At 46.5% G+C, this 25,479-nt stretch overlaps 1 protein-coding gene and 1 pseudogene across 2 annotated transcripts in view; both read right to left on the bottom strand.

Annotated features, from left to right (window-relative positions):
- Nucleotides 1-17,704: 17,704 nt before the first annotated feature.
- On the bottom strand, nucleotides 17,705-18,272 carry LOC127690986 (60S ribosomal protein L18-like; annotated as a pseudogene).
- Nucleotides 18,273-23,496: 5,224 nt separating this feature from the next.
- Nucleotides 23,497-25,479, bottom strand: part of Fermt2 (FERM domain containing kindlin 2) — a 66,347-nt gene continuing 64,364 nt past the window's right edge. For both annotated transcript variants that reach the window (XM_052191716.1, XM_052191717.1), the window contains one exon: nucleotides 23,497-24,749. In XM_052191716.1, coding sequence (XP_052047676.1) covers nucleotides 24,576-24,749 — 174 coding nt within the window. In that variant the 3' untranslated portion in view covers nucleotides 23,497-24,575. The remainder of the gene's footprint in view (nucleotides 24,750-25,479) is intronic.

The following is a 25,479-nucleotide window of genomic DNA, read 5'->3' as shown; positions in this document are numbered from 1 at the left end:
AGTCCCTTTGACTCATTACATTGCTTCAGATTTTAAAAATAATCCGATGTCTCCCATGGTGCTACATGTTTGCCTCCCCTCTGGAAGGGGTGTTAATTTTGACAACGTGAAATTCAGGGATGTATGATTCCAGAATTTTCCCCAATATTCTAAGACTGAGTTTAAAAGAGCAATTTGAGGTGCACTGGGTTCTTCTAGGTTCCAGCAGCCTCCTTCAATCCCACTTCTGCCAACTCCACTGTTCTAGTAGCAATTTCCTGTCCATCTGGGAGTCATTATTTCCAAGACTTGCACTCAGGTAAACTGGGATAATGCCAACTCGTACCTCTCCTGTTAATTAGCAGTGGCGGTTGGAGCCTCTTCTCAAATCGGGCTCAAGTTGCGGATGAAGAAACCCATGGCAAAGCCATAAAATAATAGGTCACAAAGTTTCAAAGGTCTGAAAACGTCTACTCTGGAAAAAAATATTAACAAAACTAAATTAATGTGGTGATCATCTTCAAGGCAAAAATTTTCCCACATGTTTAAATAATTAAGACAATTAGACAACTGTAAAACAGGCTTTCAAGTCTGTGGTTCTTTATAGTAGGAAGGTTCTGTTGTAAACTGGATTTATTAGCCAAGGATGTTCTTTCAAGTAGGGCATAAAGTCTGCAGACAATGTTACCTGCTGAGGGGCCCCTTTATGCCCTCGTTTTAAAATTCTCAGAAGGTTTTTTTTGTTGTTTTTTTTTTTTGTTGTTTTTTGTTTTTGTTTGTTTTTTTAAGTAACAAAAGAATTAACTGAGGTCATCTGGAAGAGCCTTACCCCCCTCTTCTTTAGGGAAGCCTTATCCTTAAATCTGCCCCGCTCCTCTGTTGCAGTCATGTTCTTTTCCGAGTCTTCTCACTTGCTCTGTCCTGCCATACTTAGCCCCTTGGTAAAGAGGTTTCCATTCTGACATTTCAAGCGTTTCTGTGGTTATTTCCTGGGTGCCTTGTACAGCTTCCTCTGTGGAGCTTGATGGAAGGTTAGCTTTCCTACAAAGCCTTTACCAGGACCCCTGTGGTTAACTTCTCCAGTCCATTCAGCTATGCTAAGAAGCATAGTTGTTTGGTTAAACACGGTGCTGCTTTGAAGGTATTTTTACAATGTAACATTTAAATCAGTAGAACCTGAGAAAAGCTTTTTATGACAGGTGGGTCTCATCCAGTGAAAGCCAGAACAGGAGAACTGAGGGTCTGAAGGTCTCTGAAGTGGAAGGAATCCTACTTAAACCTGCAGCACAGACACCCACCCTGTGGAACTCCGACTCCATTGTAGCATCCACTATTCCTTGAATCTCCAGCTTGGGGGCCAGGCGTGTTCAGAGATCACACCTCGAACTACCTGGAATAGACCTTGGGGGAGCTACCATGTAGGCGGTCTGTTTGCAAACATGATCCCATTGAAAGCCTGTTCACCTCAGCTCTGCAGAGACTGAAGCAGGGCTAACTGGGGCCAGCCTGGGCTCCATTATGATCTCCCGTCTCAAGAAAGTTCAACTCCTCAGAAGCAAACAGGTAGACCCTGCCTCCTCCAGAAGCTGAGAACGTTGCTAAGTGCAGCCATTTCCTCCAAACCTGACTGAATTTAGCTGTCACGGATTTTAGCTTTGCATTTGGTTGTAACCTCAGGCTTACAGAAACGCTGCAAGAGGAAGAATAGAGCGTGCATGCGCATATGTATTCTGAACGGTTTGAAAGTCAGCAGCATATATTGTAACTTTTTCTTGACATGTTGCAGTATGTATTTCTCAGGGATGGAGATACCCTAGTAGTTCACAGACAGATTTTAACACTGCCCAAACACATCTGTTCCAGAATCCATGTTCCAAAGGGATCTATTAGTGTGGTATTTTCTTCTAAAGCATTTTATTTTTCTTTAATAAAGGATTAAGTTGCGCTGCCTCTCTAACCTAGAAATTTATCTTTGTCTCTGTTATTTATGATATATGCTGTGAGTTATGATGTAGGTGCTTAGCTTAAAGCTTTTTTTTTCATGAAACAGCTTTGTAGATGGACAGCATAAGCTGTAGTTTTCTTACTAGGCTCTTTCGGCCCATTCACCGCCCTGGGCGTGAAGCGGGCTCGAGCGATGCCTGGTGTGGCCATCACTGACCTAACCGTGTTCTCCCGGGGTCCTGACCTAAGCCGCTGCCTATGCTCTGGGCAGTCATTAGCTGTCTCAGCCTTCCTGTCTGAAATTCTGTGATGAACGGCTTATTCTGGATTAGGGGTGGTCTTGCAAATTAGAACCAGATCTATTTTCCTCCTAATTAATTCATAACAAAATTTAAAGGCATGAGTTAAAAAGTAGTTAATAAGAAAACCCTGAAGGCCCTGGTCACAGGCTTTTCGGGCATCTGTTCTTGTAAGCTTTATTTAATATATTTCGTAAAGATAAATAAATAAAATAAAAATAAAAAAACAATTAGGGCAGACTTAGTCATATCAAGTACTGAGTTTGTTTTTTAGAAAGGGGAACATTTGATTAAATTACTCTTCATCTGAAAATAACATTGGACAGGGAACTCCCCTCAGGCATGTAAAGATGTGTGATACTGTGCAGCTAATTGGGACCAAAGACTCAAGCAGTGTCACAGACGTAACTAAAGAGAAGATGTCTATATTTTGAAATGCTTTTTTTAAAAAAAAAAAAGATTTATTTATTTCTATGTATATGAGTACACTGCAGCTGTCTTCAGACACACCAGAAGAAGTCATCAGATCTCATTGCAGATGGTCGTGAGCCACAATGTGGTTGCTGGGATTTGAACTCAGGACCTCTGGAAGAGCAGTCAGTGCTCTTAATTGCTGAGCCATCTCTCCAGCCCCTTGAGATGCTTTTTTATGAGTGTCAGAGAGTCCAGTTTAAATAACTTGGTTGGAAGTCGGCAGCATATACTGTAACTTTTTTTTCATCTGAAAATGGAAAGCTGGCAGTGAGGAGTGCGTGCAGGCTGCTCTCTCTGGGTGACTCACGTGGCCTGGGTTTCCTGCAGATGAGACGGAGAAGGTTCACCACACTGAGGGAAACTGCCTCAGATAACAGCAGAAAGAGCACAGTTAAGGAGCCGTGTGTGTGTGTGTGTATGTGTGTGTGTGTATGTGTGTGTGAATATGTGAGTGTGTATGCATGTGTGTGGCATGTATATGTGTGTATTTGAGTGTGAGAGTATGTGGTATGTATGTGAGTATATGTAAGTGTGAGAGTATGAGAGTATGCAAGTGTGTATGAGTGTATCTGAGTGTGGTATGTATGTATCTGAGTGTGCTATGTATCTGAGTGTGCTGTGTGTGTATCAGTGTGGTTTGTATATGCGTATCTGAGTGCACTGTGTGTGTATCTGAGTGTGCTATGTGCATGTATCTGAGTGTGCTGTGTATGTGTATCTGAGTGTGCTGTGTGTGCATCTGAGTGTGGTATGTGTGTGTATGTATCTGAGTGTGCTGTGTGTGCATCTGAGTGTGGTATGTGTGTGTGTGTGTATGTATACTGGAGATCAACCCAGGGTTTTGCTTAAGCTAGCCAAGTACTCCTCTACTGAGCCATATCCCCAGCCTGGGTTATTTAAAAGCATTTTCTTGGGAACAATAAAAGAACTTAGTTCTTTAAAAAAGCAAAGGAGTGAATTTTAAGTTCAAATCTGATAGGGAAGGGCATGCATGTTTAGTGATTACTAATCAGAAATCTCCAGAAGCCAATACTTCCTTTGTAGAAAAGACTCATGGATCAGGGTGGGTGTTACTCAGAAAACAGTAAAATCCTTGCTTCTTAGAAGTTGCTATGGCAGCAGCTCTCTGCTTCAGAGCTTGGGAAGGAAAGAGGCTGGGGAACGCGGAGTTCTGGCCCAGTCTTAACCGCATAAGATCCTGTCTCAGCAAACAAAACAAAATAAGGAAAAGCCCACTTAAAAGACCAACCACCATTCTTTAGAAACAAGCTAGTTATGGGGCCTACTCAGAGCCAGGACGCCACTCATAAAGTTTATGAAGACAAATGGTAGCTAATCCATCCAGTTAGCAGCCCGTGTTCTGGAAACCCATACGGCCTTGAGCTAAAGGAGGGCTGCTGGCTAAGGGCTAGCAACTCTGATGAACCGCGGGTCTCCAGCGACCCAGCACACGATGGGGGGGTGGGGGTGGGGGGGCGTGCAGTGGGAGCCTCTGGCTCTCAGCCTTGGACAGCCTCCTGTCTCACAGCCTGAAGAGCAGGTTCCTACTTCTGCGAGTGGTTTTCTACTCCTTAATTTACCTGGAATTCAGAGACCGTGTTCCTCATTTCCTTCCAGAGAGGCAGCAGTGAGTCATGGAGATGGTGCTCCAGCTGCCCGGGCCTTTTCTCTGCTAAGCACAGAAGGGCGCACGGCAGCTGCATCTTGTGTCATCTACAGTGTCAGCAGCCTCCTCTGGTCTCTCAGAGCAGGTCTAGACGACGCCCAGTGCTGTGACACACAAAAAGCCAAGGCACAGTGTCCTGCAGGGTGGGGGACGGGGAGTGAGGATAATTGTGTCTGATACGCTTCCTATTTCACAAGAGTGGTTGATTGTGTGTGTGTGCGTGCATGCATGCGTGCGCGCGTGTGTGCATGTGGGTGTGTGCTCTTCAGAAGTACATCGCCAAAACAGCACCACAATGCTTTTGACCTGTCTTTCCCAAGAGTTTTAGAGTTAGAGCTCTCACAATAAAGCCTTCAATTCATTTTGAGTTAATATTTTATATATGGTATAAGAGTTCAGTTTCCTTCTACTGAATGAGGATATCCAGTATTCTAGTACCATTTAAGGAAAAGATTCTTTCTTTTTTCCCCTAAGATCTATCTATCTATCTATCTATCTATCTATCTACTTAATGTATATGAGCACACACTGACACTGTCTTCAGAAGAGGGCATCAGATCCCATTACAGATGGTTGTGGGCCATCATGTGGTTGCTGGGAACTGAACTCAGGACCTTCAGAAGAGCAGTCAGTGCTCTTAACCACTGAGCCATCTCTCCAGCCCCCAAAGATTGTCTTTCTTAGCACTGAATGGTCTTGGCGCCTTCACTGGTCATTGTTTTAGTTTACCTTGAGAGAAGGAAACTGTATACATTAGAATTACATCTCAACTTCTGGACTGACATTCACATTTTGGTAGATTTAAAAAAAAAATCTCTGCATCCATTACACCTTTACTCAAGGGACAATGAGAGTGTGGGTTTATCTCTCACAAAGGTTATCAGGCCTTGAAAGGGAAAGTATCAGCTCAGGACTCCCAAGTCCAGGTTCTCAGCACAAAGGAGAGTTATTTGTCCCAGAGGGGCAGAGGGCAGGGATAAGGGTCAAAGACAGGAGATAGAGGAAGAGGGAGAAGAGGGAGAGGGGTATTTGTCCTGCAGGAAGACAAAGGACTGCATCTGGATAGAGGAGACAGACAGGCCCGTAGGCAAATGGTGGTTTATAAAGATAAAAGGGGAACCCTGAGTTAGGGTGAGGTGTTTAATTTTAATTGGGCATATTAATCAGGTGAGCAGGCAGGGACTTTTGGTTGTTGGGCTTCAAGGCTGTGATAGCTGGACCTTGGTAGTCAGCTTCAGGAGGAGGAAGAGGAGGAGGAGGAGGAGGAAGAGGAGGAGGAGGAAGAGGAGGAAGAGGAGGAAGAAGAGGAGGAGGCCAAATAAGGGAATAGGAGGAAGAGGAGAAGGAGGAGGAGGAGGAGGAGGAAGACGAGGAGAAGGGGGCTAGCATACGGTGCCTCTGCTGAAGGGGTGTCCTGAGTCATGTGGTATTGAGGTGTTTCTACAGTGGGAGGCTACTGAGTTTCAGGCCTGCCTGGGAAGGGACCAATGGAATCCTCATGGAGAGAGCGCGGGCGCGCACTTGTCAGAGAATTAGCCTGGCTCCTCCCAGGCCTAGTTGCGATCTCCCACACCCAGATCTCCTCTGCACTCCCGCTATTGTGACGCAGCCCACCGTGAGGGCCTCACCACGTGACCTCCACAAGCGCGAGCTCTTTTTAAATAAAGCCATCCAGCCTCTATCCAGCCTCCGCTGTTTAGTTATAATAGTAGAAACTACCCCCTGCTGTGCTTTATAAAAGGAAAGAGAATGCAGGGTGTGTTTGGTGAAGGGGCAGCGTGGTGTGGGGGAAGGGGCGCCTCTTCGGGCCCATGCTGAGGCTTCCTTTCCCCAGAGGGAGCAGCCACTGAGGTTTATTCACGGCATGGGGGTGGCAGTTGAGAGAAAATGGGGGGATGGCGCACGGGTAGGAGGAGGTGGGAGAGAGGCTGGCCATGAGCATCAGAGAGGGAGGAGAATGGGGAGGGGGGAGAGGGTAAGGGAGCAGGGGCAAGAGAAAAGAGCAAGAGAGCCGTGGTGTCTGCACGCCTGTAATCCCAGCACTCTGGGAGGCAGAGGCAGGCGGATTTCTGAGTTCGAGGCTAGCCTGGTCTACAGAGTGAGTTCCAGGGCAGTCTCGGGAAAAAACAAATCCAAAAAAAAAAAAAAAAGAAAGAAAAAGAAAGAAAAAAAAAAGCACAAGAGGGAGGAGGGGGGCAAGCAACCCCTTTTATAGTGAGTAGCTATACCTGTCTGTTGCCAGGTAACCGTGGGGGCGGAGCCTAGACGAAATGCACCCCACCCTCCTTTTCTAGTTTAGCATCCTGCAGTTGGAGCTCCCCTTTCAGGGGCGCATACCTCTAGAAAGCCAGTGTAAACCAGAGGAATAAAAAGCTGCAGTTCCTCACAAGCCTGTGTGAGTTCATTTGCAGCACTGCTTTCCTCCCAGTAAATCATCGGGGCGGGGCTTTACCTTTAATTTTCCCCTGCCTTCGTCCCTCTTTTCTTTTGAGATAGAGTCTTATGTCTCTGGGCTCAAATGTGTTATGAAGCTAGCCATGGCCTTCAGCTTCTCCACCTCCCGTCTCAGGATTCCACCGGCTCCGCCTCCCAAGTCCCAGGATTATAAACGTAAGCCACCAGACTGGCCCTTTGTGCAGCTGAGGTTTGGACCCAGGAACGGCTCCTCACCCCGTCCCACCCCCACCCCCGGCCTGCTAGGAAAGCATCCACCAACTGCTCCACATGCCCACCCTATTTCCATTCCTGAGAAAGGCGGTCACTCTGTTGCCCAGGCTGATTCAACCATCCTGATACCTTGGCCTCCGTCTCTATCCTCGCCATCTGTCTTTATTAAGTATTGGGGAGAAGGGAAGAGACAGGAAGACATTCTGCTTTAAGGTCAAGGGCAGATTCATGGAGGGCAGACCAGGGTGTGGAGCCACTCCCGTTGCTCTGAGACAGCAAGTGCTAGGAGAGAGCTGCAAAAGGGGAAACACGGGAGTCTAAAGATAGACTGTCTGCGCACAGCTGTGCCAGGGAGGGGCTCTGGGAGTCAGAGTAAGAATCCCGAGACGTGCTCCGGACCCGCCCTGTCTTGCTTATTTTTAAGCTAGCCAGCCTTCGCTTTTCCAGGCCAAACCCTCCCAACGGTCTGACTTTGAAGGGAAACATGAAAAGTTTAAGTGCTAAAATTCTCTAATTGTTTTCTTCCTGTGACCCTCACATCAACCTCTAACTCCACGTGCACAAGGCAATTCTGTTTTAGGGAAGGGCAAGTTGTCATGATTTCATAATCTAATTAAATTAGTTAATTACACGTAGAAAAAAAAAGAGGTGAGGAGTTGATATAGGAGTTGCTATGTGGCCTTTCTACCTTGCAACCCAAGCTGGCTTACAACGTATAGCTCTTTCTATGTAAGCCCCCAAAGTTCTATACAAACAGGTGTCTGGTAAATAGTATTTCAGAACTCATTGTGTGGACAAGACTAATCTAGAACTCACAGAGATTCACCTGCCTCTGCCTCATAAGTGCTTGGGTTAAAAGCAGGTGCCACCATGCCCAGCAAGACAGCAGATATTTAAAATGTAACTCATCCGAGTTACTTATATTGAGGCAAATGTTTCGATTGTCTGTTTATGGCTTTCAAGAACGGGATGCTCTTCAGTTGCCAAAGGCTAGCGTTTTGTCTTGGAAGCACCTCTAATACACAGAAGAAACACGTAGTTTTACATTTGTCTTGGAGCCCATTGTGCTGGTACATACACGCAGGCCCAGGCATGGAGAAGTAAGAGACACGCATCAGGAATCCAAGAGCATCCTCAACTCTGTAGTGAGCTCCAGGCCAGCCTTGGCTGTGCGAGATTGCTTAAAACAACAACAATAACAAAACCCCACACAAACAAAACCCAGCGAGCTTTGTTTATCTCTGAAGCTCCTTTTACTTGGGTTACACTCAGAATTGGTATGACATTAATATCTCGTTAGTCATTAATTTGGCCCTGAGGGGCTCAGCTATTAATACAAATCAGGCTTTTTCTACTGAGGCCAAAAGGTTGTATTCCTGCTGAGGCTTTCCTATTGCAGAGCTGGCCTTACCTCTCTTATTGGTCTCCATCCTGTCACAAAAGTAGACTTGACAGGAGGCCGCAAGATACCAGAAAGTGCTGCAGCTAATCCCTGTGCTCTAGCAAGTCACAGGACTGTTTCAGAAGCCAGGGGAGGCCTCTCCTGTTATCACTAGGAAGCTGGGCCTTACCCTTTCCATAGCGTTTATGCTGTAGATATGTTTTTTTTTTTTTATAATGATGTCGAGTGCTTTATGAATCAAATCTTGTGAAATCTTGTGAAACAATCCTCCCTTGCAGACTGTGTGGCCCTCCTTTTTGCCAAAATGGTTTTTGAAAAATTACTGGTCTGGGGAGATGGCTCAGTGCCTAAAAGTGTGAGGACTGGAATTCCCAGAAACCCATGTAAATTCTGTGTGGGCATGGAGGCCTGCATGCAAATCTGGCCTTGGGAAATGGAGATGGAGACCCCGGAGCAAGCTGTCAGCCATACTGGTGATCTTTGAGTGTGGAGAGACCCTGCCTCATTGATTAAGGTGGAAAGATTCCTGATAGTAGCCTTTGGCCCCACGGCGTGTACAGTGGATGAACACACACACACACACACACACACACATCTGAGTCCTATTCCCAGAACCCACGTGGGAAGGCAGTACATACTGTGATCCCAGTGCAGGGGAGGCAGATGGAGATGCCCTCCTGGAGCTCACTGGCCTTCCAGCCTAAGGATGGAGCGCCAGACCACACACAGAAAGACCCTGTCTCTCAAAACAAGGTAGGTGGCCCCACTACCTGAAACTAGTCGGTGGCTTTCACACACAGCACACACGAGAACTCGTAGTCACATGGGGTCCGGCATCCACATGCCTACATATACATACAACACACAATTGGATCAATGGTGGAAGACTTTTGTGTATGACTAGGATTTTCGATCTAAGCCATGCTCTCAAAACAGAAACCCAACCCGTGAAGCAACCATGGAGCATAACCTTATATGATATAAGATATGATATATACATCTTAGATATATAAGATCCTATCTCAAAAACAGAAGATAGATGTCACGCATGGTGGTGCACACCTTTAATTCCAGGACCTGGAAGGCAGAAGCAGTCAGATCTCTGTGAGGTTGAGACCATCCTAGTATACATAGTGAATTTCAGGATACCGAGGGGTTCAAAGTTAGACTCTGTCTCAAATAAATAAATAAATAAATAAATAAACAAAATTAAAAAAATAAAAAGTAGGCTCTGAATTCTATACTTAGCACAAATCCTATTAACCTTCAAAATGGATCCTTTTTTAATATAGACAACAGAGTTTTGTTAAAAGAGGATTGTAAGTCAATAGGAAAACAACAGTATTTTCTACAAATAGTTCACAAATATCTATATACCCACATATTAAAACAAAAATACCTACCAGGGGCAGTTATAATAGCTCAGTTGGTAAAGAGCTTACCAATCATGCACACAGCACTGGGTTCAATACCGAGTACAGAATGCACCAGGTATCGTGGATGGTAAATCGGTTAATTCCAGAATGTGGAAGGTAGGTAGAGGCAGGAGGATTAGAAGCTAAAGTTGTTTCTTGGCTACATTGAGAGTAGAGGCTAGCCTGGGCGAGGTGAGCTCATAGGTCAAAATAACAACATCAAAATACTACCTCAAGACAGAACAACATATATGACTAATTCCTTGTGTCATGTACAAAGATTAAAATAGGTCTTATTATACCTAAAATAAATCTTAAAAAGAATCCTCAATTTTAAAAGGGCTAGTGAGATGGCTCAGTGGTTAAGAGCACTGACTGCTCTTCCAGAAGTCCTGAGTTCAATTCCCAGCAACTACATGGTGGCTTATAACTATCTGTAATGGGATCTGATACCCTCTTCTGGTTTTTGAGGGTTTTTTGGTTTTTGTTTTTGTTTTTTTCAAGACAGGGTTTCTCTGTATAGCCCTGGCTGTCCTGGAACTCACTCTGTAGACCAGGCTGGCCTCGAACTCAGAAATCTGCTTGCCTCTGCCTCCCAGAGTGCTAGGATTACAGGCGTGCGCCACTACCGCTTGGCTCTTCTAGTGTTTCTGAAGATAGCTACAGTGTACTCATATACATAAAATAAATCTTAAAAAGAATCCCCAATTTAAAAATAAAATAACATAGGTCTTATACTTTAAAATGAGAAAAATAAAATTATGATTTTTTTTTTTTTTGACACAGGGTCTTGCTATGTAGCCCAGGCTGGTGTCAGACTTACAATCCTGCTTCAGTCTCCAGAGCAGGGATATCACCATCATGTCCGGATGTTGTACTGTGGAGCCTTGAAGCTTTAGAGAGGAGTCAAGAGAACTTTCTCACAAACTGAAGTGAGGCAGCTGATTTTCAGTAGAAAATAATACTCGCAAAAGGAAACATAAATTATGCATCTTCAAAATTAAGTATTTCTAATTATCAGAAACACTTTGAGGGAAAAAAAAAAGGCCATTCACAGCCTGGGAGAAGCTATGGACACATATTCAATAAAGGGTTTGTTTCCTGAATGGAGAAATCCCTTCCTTCCTCTGGAGAACAGATTCAATATAGAGACAAGTTTCTCAAGAATGAGCAAAAATGTGAGACACTTCCCAGGGAGAGGCACATGGGCAGGCAGCAGGCTCCTGAAAAGATGCCCAGAATCCTCTCTCCTTAGAGAGAGGCAAATTAGAGTCACTTCACACCCATTCGGGCGGCTAAAACATTAAAGACTGACAGCCTCACATTAGTAACCCAACAGGGCCCGTGGACACTTTAAACCGCCTGTCTGGTACCCTCCAATGCCAGACCTCCTAGTAGGGAGGTCTTTGTCCTTGATGTCACAAAGCCAGGGAGATGAAATCAATCTGAACAAGAGCCGCAAGTGTCTTCAGGTGGCCCGGGGGTGGAGAAGCAGCAGGTGAGGCCCGTAGACACCTTCTCTAAATCTTTGAGGAAAGGAAGCTATAGATATGAAGCAGAGGAAATGATGAGCGTGGGCAGGAGTGTGGAAGGAAGGCAGCTCTGTCTTTCCTGCAGCTCTGTCTTTCCTTAGGTGGTGTGGACACCTGGAACTCCTTTTGTGGCCTGGTGCTTCTTACCAGCTGGTAAGCACAGTTACTTAATACGGAAATTAGATTATAATGAGGTTGGAAGTTATGTGGCCGCATCTTACATTTATTTGGTTTGGGCTAGGCTACCTGAAGAGGAACTGCTGCCCTGTAATTTGCCTCCAATGATGTGCAAGATTAGGGCAGGGGAGAACTCTAACCAGCTCACCTATGCAGAGCACTGGGAACATGCCCACTCTGGAAGAATGTTTAGGACTTTTTATGTAAAAATCAGACACACATCCTTCTTCCAGACTTACAATTGCCATTCCTAGGAGAAATGGAAACATGTGGAGACATACACATGTGTGTGTGTGGGGGGGGGTGGCAGGGGAGAAAAGAGGGGGAGAGAGGAGAGATAGAACGAGAGAGTGAGATCAAGCTTGGATATGAAGTTTCACTCATAGTAGCCCAGGTTGTAAATCAGGTGCTCCTCCCGCCCACCTGTCATGGACTCAAGGCCACCAGCTTATGTCACCGGCAGCTGCCACCATGCAGGTGTGCCTTGTAGCATCCCATTAGGCGGTGTTGGCTTTGTAGTGTAGTCTTTTACGGCTTTGGGGGCTGTTAATTAGTGATTTTGGACCCAACACAGGTGTGATGTGTTATTGGACAGACCTATTGCCCTTGTGGGCTGTGCTAGCAGGGACTTCCTTAGCAGCCCAGACAGGTGTGGTGTAGAAGCAGTGGGTGGTGGGTTGTCACGGGGTAGATACTCTTGCAATGAGTGATGAGCTGATGAGGATGTCCTCGGGGTATTGATCGGGGCCTCCTCCAGTAGTGCGGCTGGCACTAAGGGGAGCCGGCAGCACTTGATCTCAAAGTTGGGTTGGTAGGGCAGGCCCAAAGGCTTCCAGGGTTAGTGGGGGAGCTGGAGTTGCTTCTTTTGGTACTCAGGCTCTCCTGACAGCAGTGCTCAGACCAGGTGCCTGGACAGGAAAGGAGGAACCAAAGGCAGTGTGGCAGCAGGAGCTGGTGTCCCGCACTCCTGCCTGGGAGCAGGACCACGGCTAAAGCTCGGTAAGGTCCTCTTTGGAGGTCACCTGGCTGGAGCAGGGCATTTGCTTGGCCTCTCCAGATCCTTTAGCTATTGAGTCTTCCTAGGATTGAATAGGAGCCGGGTACAGGCTAGGCAAAGTTGCTTTCTGTGCCCTCTAGCTTCATGTGTCCGAGGGTAGCCACAGACTGGCTCAAGGCCTCCAAGTGTGGCCCTGTGTGCAGGCCAGCAACAGCAACAGCCGTGGTCCTTCTGCTTCCTGTCAGTAATATGTGCCTGAACCTGGGGGGATGGATGTGGACCATGAGGGCACCTGCTGTCAATCCTGGCACTGTGCGCTGACTCAGGCAGATGACCCCGCCCTTAGTCTAAGGGGGCAAGTATCTAGGTCTCTTGGTTCTCCAGGAGGGCTTCTTCCATTTTGCTACATGTTATGATACCAGTGCCCCCTATAAGGTAGTGTACACAGAGGCCTCTGTCATTCTCCTGGGCCAGGGTAGGTTCCTCAAGTCAGTGCAGTTCAACTGCACTGAGAGCCCAGAAGTGGGAATGCAGGAGTTTCTGGCCAGGCGAGAGAAATGCCCAGTTCTCAGTCTGGCTTCTGGCTACAGCACCCTGCTGGGGAGGGGAGGTTCCTGGGAGGAGAGATCTTTCCCAAGGCCAGGCTGCTGCACAGAGGTCAGGTTACTGACCTAGGTGTCCTGACTGTAAGGAGGAGAGGAGGATGGGCAGCTTTCCAGAAGCTAAAGCTGCCCGAGGCTGCTCTGAGTTTGCTGGGACTTTTTCCAGCCACCCCCACCGCCCTCCCCCTTCCCTGACTGTGGAGCCTGGGGGCAGATGCCTGGCTCTGCTCTCTCCAGCTGACCTGTGCTCACCTCAAAATGCAGCCATAGACTTTAGTTTGGTCTCTCCTTGTGAATTTGGAGGTGAATGAGTGCTAGCCACCTCCTTTAGCCATCTGTGATATATATATATATATATATATATATATATATATATATATATAGATATATATATATATAGATATATATATATAGATATATATATATAGATATATATATATTCTTAAATGCCTTCCGGGAATCTTTTTGCTTAATTAAGGTGTTGCTTGCTGGCTTGCTGATGAGTGGGGTTGGGTGTGATAGAGTCTTGTGGACGCTTTATCAGAGAAGAAATTAGAAAAGGCTTCGTAGTGGGCGCCTATTTAGGACTTTAACTGAGAATGAATGCCTCCATTCTGGTGAGAACGCCTTTTGTCTTTGTTATTGTTGTTTTGTTTCGAGACAGGGTTTCTCTGTGTAGCTCTGGCTGCCCTGGAATTCACTCTATAGGCCAGGCTGGCAGTGACCTCAGAGATCTACCCGCCTCTGTGTCTGGAGTGCCTGGGAGTAAAGGTGTGCACATACACCCCTCCATTTCCCAGTGAGAATGCTTTTTCTGCATAAAACATATAACAGGATAACTGAGATGGTCCCTGCTTTTATGTTGTTGTTGTTTTGGTTTTTTGTTTGTTTTTGTTTTTTTGAGCTTACGTTTTCTGTTGGAAGCACCTGTCTACAAGTTCTGATCGATCGGGTCATGATTATTTAAATGGGTACAATTTCCTGATTTCAAAATGGCAGCGGGAGGGGAAGACTATGATGTTTGAATTAAAAATAACAGAGAAAAATCCCTAGCTGGCTAATGGGAAAAAAAAATCCCTAAACAAAAACAAAACAAACAAAACCCCAAAACAAGTTTAAAGCCTATGTTTACACTTGGACCTGAGTGCTGTCCTCCCAGTCCTCCAGCTCCCGCTAGTTCTGGGGATGAAGCCCAGGGCTGTGTACATGCTCAGTGCTCGGCAGATCAGCTCTTAGCCCCAGCTCTGCCGACCTTACAAGCAGGTCACCTGGATCGCTCGATTGATCGATCAATGTTTTCTTAAAGCTAATCCTTTTCTTTGAATCTGGATCCCACCCACCGCCCCCCAGAAGTCTGTGCTGAGTCACTTCTGCATGCCTGGCTTCCTAAGGGTCTGGGCTTGTGTGGCCCTGTGGTCTACATTCCCGGTTGAGATACTCAGAGTTGCTAGTAATGCTTTGCAGGGACACCTCATAGTTGTGGTCAGTGTCAGCCTCCTAAGAAGTCATGAGAACAGATCCTGTCTGGTGACAAGAACCCTTTTTCCTAGTTTTGGTTTTTTAGAGTTATGTGTGGTAATATATTATTTGGGGGGAGGGGTTACCCCACTTTGACCATATAGTTTCCATATAAAAGCCACAAAACCCTTTTAGATTTATAATAAGCTGTATAGCATTAAAGCTGGGCAGATATCAACCCTCTATGCTATTTAGTCTACTTCCCTGTCAATAACTCCGAGATGTCACTTGCCTTGTTCTGCCAGGCAGCTCCTGGCTAACAGGCCAGGCCTTACAATCCACTTACCCCACGGTGACTGCTTTCTTGCCTGCTCTCTCCTCCTGGTCCCAGCCTGACTGTCACTCACTCTGCCCTCTCTTCTGCCCAGACCAGGCTGCAGGCATTGTTATTAACTAACCAGGAATAACTTGGGGGTGGGAGGGGAGAGGGGAAGGGGTGGCTAGGGGAGGGGGCAGGGGGGGTACAGCAAGGTTTACACAACAAGAGCTGACATACCCACTGATCTGCTCCTTTTGGAGCAACCAGGTCTTGAGTACAGTATTTAGCAATTGAATGCATAACAGCCCCAGACCATTGCAGAGATTCTACATGGAATGTGCTAGAAAGAGCTGACTTCGAAGGCTTATTTACGGCAGTGGTCTTTCTCAGTTCAGCAGTTTTCCTAAGCAAAAGGACACACAGGCGCATCTGCTCCCGCTCTAAGGTCCCCACACTCTCCTCCTGTTGGGAGATTCCCACGATGCGCTGTCTCCCTGCAGGCTGCGATCTGTCCCCTCTGCCCTCTCACCGGATGTGCTCTGGTGTGATGTCCCTCATCCTCAGTGGAGAGCATCTTTGAAAATGCAAGCTGGCTTTCCCACTGGTCCCTGACAGCATCTTGTTCACAGCAGCCTTTGCTCTGGGCTCCTGTATCTCAGGAGTAAAGCCCTTCTGGCTGTCTTCTTCCATGTTCCTCACCACCTCTTAACACTATAGGCCTTAAGTTGACTTGGGCTATATGGCTGATGTTCACACGGATGCAACTGATTGGCTTTGTTTCTCCAGGAGGATTTTTTTTTAAATGGCTCTACTCCCAGGAAATCTGGTTTTCCCATCCGTACTTCAAAAACAGCTAAATTTAGCCTTATTTCAATAATTTGAACAGACCTCATTACTCCCCGTAATTTTTTTCTCTTTTCCTTTTTCAACCCTTCATTGAGGTTTTGAGGGTTATTTCTTGAGATTCTCCCTTTCCTGGGGGATGGGCTTTGGCTTTTTTTATTTCCTGCCATCTGGTCTCTGCGCTCTCCCATGGCTTCCCTTGGGCCTTGGTGTCCCCTTGGTCACACGGCTTTCCCAGGGCTATGTCCCGTGAGCACTTATCCCTTTTCCCCTGGCTGCAGTTGGTCATTAGCGGCTGTGGGGCTGTCATGGGCGGTCGTCAGAGCGTGCAACCTTCTCTTTCTTGAGCCCTGAAGGCTTCATCTTTTCTCCTCCAGAGCACACACCACGATTTATTAAAAAACAAACAAACTCCTTGTTTCTTCCCCTACCTCTGGCGGCAGTGACATATTTGGGTCTGAATGCAGAGATCTTTAGGAGCATGAGCTCTCTGGGAACCAAATGAGTTGACTGGTTTCTTTATCAACCCGTGACCTTCCTTAGAGATGGCACCCAATTAACTAGGCACCAAACAGTTAATTATTTTGCCTCTCCCCATTGAGAAATCAGGGCAGCCTAACCAAGGGCCACAGGCCATGCCCTCGGGCTTTGCTGGACTCAGCGTCTTAGCCCAGTTGCTCCAAATATCAAAGGGGTTCTGACCACACTTCATAGGTTTAGAAATTATTTTTGTTCAGAGATCAACATGATTTGACCCGAAGCAGTTCCTAGGGTTAGAGGAAAGGCTGTTTGCTAAACAAAAAAAAAAAAAAAACACCAAACAGAAAGCACTTAAAAGATCTCCATTCTACTACTGTGTCTTAAGTAGTGATGATGAAAGGAGACATCTGTCCAGTTTCCTTTCTAAACCGACTTCGCAGGGAGAATTTGGGGCATGTGAAAGAGGTCAGGCTCCCAGCACGGGCCCCAGTCACCATACAGCAAGCAAGCAGAGAATTTAGTTCCAGTTTCACGCTCTGAGCCAGGAGGCCTTTGCACTTCACAGTGTGGCTGCTGTCCTCCAGTCTGTGTAAGAGGCTACAGGAGGAGGTGTCAGGCCCTGCCTCAGCTGTGGCTCAGGTGGCTTCAGCAGATTTGGGTTGGTTTTCACAATCGCAGTTGTAAGCTGAGGCAAGCTTTGAGCTTGATTTCCCGCTGGATTGGCGGTGCTCTCACTGGTCCTGTTGGGTCTGGGCCTCGCATGGGGTCTCGGTATAGCCCGAGGAGGAAGCAGTGCAGGGTTAACTGGACCTCGAAGAAGAACTGAAGCCTTGGCTCTGGGCTCATGAGCTCCCTTCTTAAATCACAGCAGCCTCGTAGGCCACCAACGAGAGATTCGCCTGGCAGCAGAGGCCAGAATTGGGGAACAGGTATCCAGGACAGGGTGGCTGCTGCTGAGACCTCTCCTCCCTCTGGCCTTCAGTGCTTAGTGCCACTGTTACATATGGGACATTAGAACCCGAATGGCCTCTCAGTAGTTTGGAAGCTGTCCAGATGCTGTGGTAGGGTGAAGTACTTGCCACGTGAGCCTAACATGAGCCTGACTTACACCCTGAAATCCATGTGAAGGAGAGGGAAGGGGGGACCTTCATGTGCTTGCACCTTCCCCTCAACAATAATAAAGATTTAAAGCACAGCCTGCCTGCTACACTGACAAACATGTGCCACTTTTCTTTTGTTGTTGGTTTTTTTGTTTTGTTTTGTTTGGATTTGATTTTTTTTGAGACAGGGTTTCTCTGTATAGCCCTGGCTGTCCTGGAACTCACTCTGTAGACAAGGCTGGCCTCAAACTCAGAAATCCACCTGCCTCTGCCTCCCAGAGTGCTGGGATTACAGGTGTGCACCACCACCGCCCGGCCAAAGGTTTTTTATTAACAGTAAGATTCCAGGGTTAGTTTTTGTAGCCTCTGCTGGCCCTCTGAACTTTGGCACAGTCAAACTTCTGGCCCTTGGAACAGACATCGGGTTTGGTGTGGCTGTGTGGGGTTCCTGGGGCCTTGATAAAATGTCAGTACACCTCTCTGCCCTTCCGAGGACCAGACAGGAGCATAGTGCCTCGGCCCTTGGGAGACTCCAGAGCCAGCTTGTTAAAGGTGAGGCTCTTACCCCTGGCCTTGAGGATGCGATTTCGGGCAGGGCCGCTCACCCGCAGTGCACACACCTTCATCTTGGGCACTTCCAGAATCCACACGCTCCTCCTCTGTGACCATCCACATAACCACAGCGCCCTTGTTCTCCCACCCAGGAAGCTTCCTCTTTTGTATCATCCGGGATAGGGACAGAGGAGGCCAGTTAGTGTGGCTCATAAGTGACCTCTTCAGCACAGCCTTATTGAAGGTGGCGTTGGTCCGTCTGGCCAGAAACCTGTCCAGCTTGACTAGCAGCGGCAGGTAGATGTCCCGGCTCTTGGGCTCCTTGCGCCGAACCTCTCGGTCCTTGTGGTGACTGTCAACCCCCATGATGGCGCCTCCTGCTCAGCCAGGTCCAGAAAACCATTTGCCATTTTTCATTGCTTCAAATCCCCCATGTTTAAAAGCTAATTGTATTTTCTGTATGTCCTTCACTCTACTATTTCATATCTTTGTTTCTGAGTCATTGTTGCTTTATGTAGTGACCTCTGTTATTTATTTTTATTAATTTTTTTTATTTTTAATTCAGTGCTAGATATTGACCATAGAACTCTGCATGGGTGGGACGTGGTTCCGGAAGTGGAGAGACTCCTGGGTAGCTCAGACAGGCTAGCCTTGGACTCCTTAACCCAGGCTGGTCTTGAACTTCAGACCCTGCTTTCTACCTCCCCGTGCCAGAATTACACACAGGTTTCCCAGCCCGCTTGACTTTTTGACACGAGGTCTAACTAATTTGCTCAAGCTAGCGTTGTGATTCTCCTGCTTCAGCTTCACGATGGGATTAGAGACCGGCACCATCACGGGGCTCTGTGTGTCCTGCAGTGCGTTTCCCGGTGGTCACGAGGGCGTGTTTAGTTTCTCCACATACACAGTGGAATTGAGAGGCCTAAATGCACGAGATGGCGGCGACTGTTTCTGGAGTGATACTGTTTATAAGTGCACCAATAAATATCCTGTTTTCCCAGTACTGCTTGACTCTGTCAGATCTTCACCATTTTACTAATACCACAGGCAAGAAACTACTTTAAAATTGGTGTCTGGGGGTGTGGTTCGGAGGCAGAGCATGTGTCTACTACACGCAGCCTTCTGGGCTGCTTCAGTCGCCCCACTTCACACACAAAGCACCCTTTTCCCAGAATACTGTGAGGCTGATCAGGCTTCCACTTCAGGCTTCCTTTCCTCTCTGAAATGAGTTGTTTGTTTGTTTTTTGGGTTTTCAAGACAGGGTTTCTCTGGGTAGCCCTGGTTGTCCTGGAACTCACTCTGTAGACCAGGCTGGTCTCAAACTCAGATCCCGAGTGCTGGGATTACAGGCACGCGCCGCCACGCCCAGCGTGAAATGAGTATCTTAAGTTTTTGTGCATTTCCTCTGGATTGGTCTGTGTGAGCACAGACTCGTGTGCACATCTGTTTATAGTCTGGGTTCTCATCTTCAATCAATTATGTTACAAATACCTTCTCCACATTTTCTGTTCTGTTGATTGTTTTGAGAAAAGGTTTTACTCTGCAGCCAAGCTGGCTTCAGACTCAGCCTCTTCCTGCCTCTCCAGTGCTCGCTCTCCTCTTCCAGCTTTGATTTACACCTCACAAAGCTCGCATTGTATCTCCTCAGGGATCGTAGGCCAGGATCCTTTAACTCAGACCACAAGAGCATTTTCCTGTCCAGACTTCAGTCCTTGGTCCACCTGGAACTGATTTCGACGACTGCATAACCAGACGAGGGAGGCTGTGGTCCAAGCTCTTTGGGGAACTCTTTTGTGATGATCTCAGAAACAAGTAGCTGCCCCTACACCCTTGGTTCCAGTCTCTTCTGACTCTGCGGTGTTTCCATCATCTCTGTCAATATCGTGCTTTGTTTGTGGGATTTGTTTGTTTTTTGAGGCAGGCTCTCACTGCATAGTCTTGGAACTCACTATTGTAGATCAGGCTGGCCTCGGTGTGTTAGGGTCAAAGATATCACTGCACCTAGCACTTTCTGCATTTAAAACTTTAAAGTTGGGATCCAAGATGGGCGGGGCTATGCGCTGGGCGGGACTATGTGCTGGGCGGGGCTCTATGCTGGGCGGGGCTCTTCTGTCATTTTTGTGTGCATGCTTTCTGCTTTGTCCGCACTCCTCTCACCCACTGCCCTATTTGGCAAAGCTGGTCCCTCCGCGGTTTGTTATTTCTCAGGAGCATATTGGCTCTTCCAAGTGTTCTAAGCACCGAGTCCGTAACTAGGCAAAATGCTGAGAGGCTGTGCAGCTGTGAGTAGGATCAGAGTCCACGTGTTCACTAGATTTTAGAAACCCGGACATCAGAATTCCATGCTCCCAGAAATCTTTTCATATCATGCATTTGCTACATTGATTCAGACATGGCTTTAAAGTTGTGCTGTTTGTAATCATAAATTTAATTAACATTGAACCTGGACCAGTTCCCGGAGCAGTATTATGAATAATGCCTGAGCAGCGAAGCCGCAGGAGACTATAATTAGATCTCATGAAATAATGGTCTCAAATTATTTTTAAGTGCTTGTAATTTTTAGTAATACTTAGGCCGAAGCACAAACAACAGAAGGGACACTGAACAGGGAGCAAATCTACTAAGAGGAAGGGACACTTGACATATATATGCTTATCCTGGGAAACTTGATTTTGTTTAATTAAATGCAGCAGAGGGCTCACACAGTGGGAAATCAGGTCACTAGATAAGCCTCTGGCTTCTGTTTCCTGTTCTGGGTGCTCTGCAGTCCACTGAGAATCTCACTGCCCTTCGCCTGATTTGCCATTTCCTGTTAGTTTTCACTCCCACCTCCCCCATCCTTGAGCTGCCAAAACAAGTCAGGCCAAACAGATAGAGCCTCAGTTAATTTGCTGAACAGCACTGAGCTCCCGGGAAGGGATGGCTGTGTAGAGGGCATCAGCGGTATTTCTGCAGGATGAAAACTGGCTGTTTCTATTATACTGGCCTTTTAGGCCTGAACCCATAGAACAGACGGACTCACCCTTGTCTCTGCTGCGCTACATGGCATGGCTTGAGACGCACTGGTGCGGTGGCCACAGGACATGGTGAACATTTGAGGCAGTGTAGGTGGCGGGTGTGTGGGGGCCATGCACTCGGGACAGTTCTGACACGTTGGCATGAAGCACAGGCACAGATTTAGAAGGCTCTCATGCTAGGGATGGCCTCACGAGTCAAGTGACTTGGACACAGATACAGTACAGAGAAGCTGAACAAACGGCTTGCTATTGTGTCACTACTGCTCGTGTTGGCTTTAAAATACCGAGCCCTGGCTGGTGTCTTTCAGCCAAGGCCAGGAACCCAGACTGGCCTCAACCTTTATCACTACTAACTTCAAACCCTTTTAATAAGGCATAGATTACAACTAGACAATACAGAACAGTCTGCCTTGCCATTGCCTTTTGGATGTGTGACGTTGGAGAGACAAGAACTGCAAATGTCTTTCAAGGTTACAGAGAAAACTAGTTTGTGTGGAGTTGGCATTACTACATCAGAAACTTCTGACAGGCCACTAGCCCGTGAGTGAGAATAACAAAATTTGGATGGAGTTTGGTTAGTATCCTAGTCCCGTGCCCTTGTAAACTTGAATCACAGGGAACAGAAACTGAAATGCAGGTTTCTGGGAGTCCTAGACAGTGTTCTTACAAAATGCCTTTTTTTTTTTGTTTTGTTTTTTGGAGACAGGGTTTCTCTGTGTAGCCCTGGCTGTCCTGGAACTCACTCTGTAGACCAGGCTGGCCTCGAACTCAGAAATCTGCCTGCCTCTGCCTCCCAGAGTGCTGGGATTACAGGCGTGCGCCACGACCGCCCTGCTGTCGCAAAATGCCTTTCTTAATAGAGGCTGCTGCCCACAGGTTTGAGGTTCACAAAGGCTTGCTTGCCATCTGACTGGACAGAGAGATGGGCATCTGGGTCCATTCTAGTTTTGCCTTGGTTTCCATTAAATGTAGCTGTCTGTTCAGAGAAGGCGAAGAGTGTGCTTGGCTCCAAGGAAACTTAGACGTATTTATGGAGGAACAGCTATAAACTAAAATTTCTAACAGGAGACACAGATTTGGACATGTGAGGACTAGGTGCAGGGCTAGGAAATAATATGGCAATGGGCTGAAGGGCTAGATCAGTGGTTCTCAACCTGTGGGTTCTGACCTCTTCTCACAGGGGTCACCCAAGGCTACGGGAAAATACAGATGTTTATATTATTCATAACAGTAGATGAAAGGATAGAAAATAATACAGCCTAACTCTAATGACCCCAAGAAGTCAGAAGTTTAAAATGCTATCTCGCTTTGTTAGAAACTAGGTAAAAGGTCACATTCCAGAGCCCGCCCTTTGTTTAGAGGTAGCAGAAAGGCCTTGAATAGGTGATCCTGGCCCCACAAGGTAACTGGAAATGGGCTAAGCTTATCTTGCTTCTGTAAACTGCTGCGCCATTACGCCTAAGCTGGAGTTCACGCAGCTATAAACATTCAAGAAAATAGGAAACTAATTGGTCCACTGAGTGCGGGCTCCAATAATTTAAACGGATTGGCCTAAAAACTATGGAACGTACAAATCGATTGGCTCGAACTTCGCAGGCTCTCCATGCTAAGAAATGATTGGTTTGTGATTCACGGGCTTTGTCGTAAACTTATAAAAGCTGTCGCAATTTGGCACTCATGGTCCACAGTCCTCTAACCCTGCACAGTGTATGGCTGTGGAACCCAGAATTCTGGAATAAAGAAATCCTCATGTTATTGCATCAAGACCGTTTCTTGAGAGTGATTTGGGTGTCACCTTCCGGGGTGTGGGGTGCCGGGGCACCCTCGGTTCTTGGGGGTCTTACATAGCAACATTACAGTTATGATGCAGCAAAGAAAACAATTTCATGGTGGGGGGGGACAGCAACAAGAGGAGCTGCATTAAGGGGCCACAGCATTAGGAAGATTGAGAACCACTGGCCTGGAGACTGTGGCCAGCCAGACTGCTTGAGGAGGAATGGGCAATGCCCCCAGGAGATGCCCCAGCTCAGGATCTGGAGGAGACCGGTGGGGCTTGAGCTTCTGCTCCACAGGGCACAGTCATCGAGATGAAAACAGCCAGGGCAGTGCTGCCCTGGGGCTCAGCAGGCAGGGCAGGTGCTGTGGGCAGTGGCATGGGGAAGACCACAGTGCGGCCTCAACACTATATTTAAGCTTTCAGTAGGTGATAGCATGCAGATTATCATACTTTTAAAAATGGGAAAGAACTCTTATGTCCTAAAGTTGGCCGACCAAGATGGGGGGGGGGGTTGTGGGGAGGTGACAGGACAACGACACAAGATGGACGGGTGAGCACAGCCTGGTTTTAGAGGATGTCTTGGCCTCACAGGAACAGGTATGCGACTCACTGACAGAGGTGGCAGCCAGGCTCATGAGGAAAGTATAGAGTCTAACTGAATAACCACCAAGGTCTCTCCATGCTGGAGAAAGGCTGTCTCCTAGAGAGAGCTCTTCATCTGGGACACGGCCTAGCACTGGAGGGCTGTGGTATAGGGAGTGTGGAGAGATCAGAAGTACAAAAAGAAAACATTAAATAAAAGGTTTTACTTTTATTTAAAATAAAATGCATTTATACAGTCTTTAATTCATGGATTATTGGACAATACTGGTAAGTCCACCCCTCCCTGGTGCCCTTCTGGGCTCGTGAGCTAGGAATTGTCTAACTAGCACCAACGCAGATGTAACAGCGCAACAGACTAGAACGCAGCCCATCCAGGCTGTAGTTAAGGGCATCATGGCAAGTCATGAGCATCATGGAGTCATTCGCAATTTAGCAGAAACTGAAACTGCATATTCATTATATACTTTAAAAGCATTTAATTAATGTAAGGATGCTACATTTAAGCCATTTCCTAGTTGTGAATAGTTTTTTTAAAAAAACTGTACAATTTTATAAAATTTGTGTTTGTACATTAGTTACACAAAATGCATACTTCATAGATCTTTACTTCATATTGTAACACAAAGGTTGCATATCTTAGGCCAACGGTGACTATGCTGGTGAATACTAAGAGTATTGTAATACAGTTTGGTGTAAAAATAAACACAAAACAATGTACAACATGCTTCCTCAAGGACAAAACCCACCCAGTAACAACAGGTTAACAGTGTTTCCTTCCAGGTCAATGGCATCATTAAATACCAAGCATCTATTGCGGACCTGATTTTTATATTGGGAGAGGGAATTAACTGGGTACCAGAAGGATACTTTAAAGGAGGGCATCAATTAAACATAAACACATGCATTACACATGATAAATAGACTTCATATCGGTTACATGTAAGCCCTGGGTAGCTTGGTAGCAGATGGCTTGTTTCTTCGTTTGCCTACTGTCCATCAGACAGGCGGTCCCTGACTCACCCACTACGTCGGCTGTCAGTTTGTGGCCCTAAGGACTGCTGGATATCTCATAGTCCACATACGGCATCAAGGTAGGCAGCAGAGTAACAATCGTGCTTGTTAGTGCACATATTAACCGGTCTGGTAAGGCAAAAAGGTATCATGATAAAATGATAAATTTCAAGCTTACTTTATTAAGCAGCATATAAGAAACAATAGCTTTAAAGTTAAATATTGTTATGGCTGTGGAGTTTCATTACACAGTTTTCCTATTCACACCCACCCACTGGTGAGTTTGTAGAACATCTCCTCATCTAAACTTTCATTTTGGTCTTTCGCACGAGTTGAGAGAAATATGTAACCACCAATGAATTCGTGGACCACCTTGCAGTCTACTTCAGTACAGATGAAGGACAACCGGACTTCGTCTGCAAACTCTACAGTGACCTGGAGCAAAGACAAAGAACTGTCAGTTCCCCAGGAAAGTTCCTGGGCTTTAAGTTATGGTACCCTCTCCCCAGGGACTCCGGGAACAGCCATTATGTCTGTAGTCTAAACAGTAAGAAAAGTGTATTATCCCCCAATTCCTTCAGTTAGCAAGTTCTCAAGTCATTAAGGTCCCAAGTGGTCTCTGGTGATGCAATTAATAGAGTGTCCCTCCTCAGGTCCTATGAGAAAACTTACTTCCTGTGTTTTATTTAACATTTGCTTCAATATTTAACCTTTAGGTATCAAGCTTAAATATTTCAGGAAGATGTGATTTTCCGATAGCAGCTGATACAGTGTAAGTATGCCAAGCCAAACAGCCTACCAGTGAGACTGTTTTATATGATCAAAATGTAACAAAGAAGGGCACCAGCTAGGCAGTCAAGAAGTGTGTGGGTGTGGACAATAACCAGTCCTAAGGCTTGTAAGTGGGAGTGTTCTCATTTGGGAAGTCTAGGCAACCTGCCTGCTTTAGAAGGCTGTGATGCGGCTTAGAGGCCAGTATAAATACAAACATCTAGTGTCATGCCTGGCCCATAGAGGAGGTGTAGGATATAACCTCTGACTGCTGTTACGAGAATGGGTTTAGCTGTTACAGAAAGCTATCCTTAATTATGATGGTAGTTCAAGTGAGAAAGGAGTCACCAACTGCATGGTCCACACTTTAAAGATTATTTTTTACTATTCACAT

This window comes from Apodemus sylvaticus, chromosome 8, assembly GCF_947179515.1.
Source record: "Apodemus sylvaticus chromosome 8, mApoSyl1.1, whole genome shotgun sequence".
Lineage (NCBI taxonomy): Eukaryota > Metazoa > Chordata > Mammalia > Rodentia > Muridae > Apodemus > Apodemus sylvaticus.
This window is presented reverse-complemented; position numbering and strand designations above follow the sequence as displayed.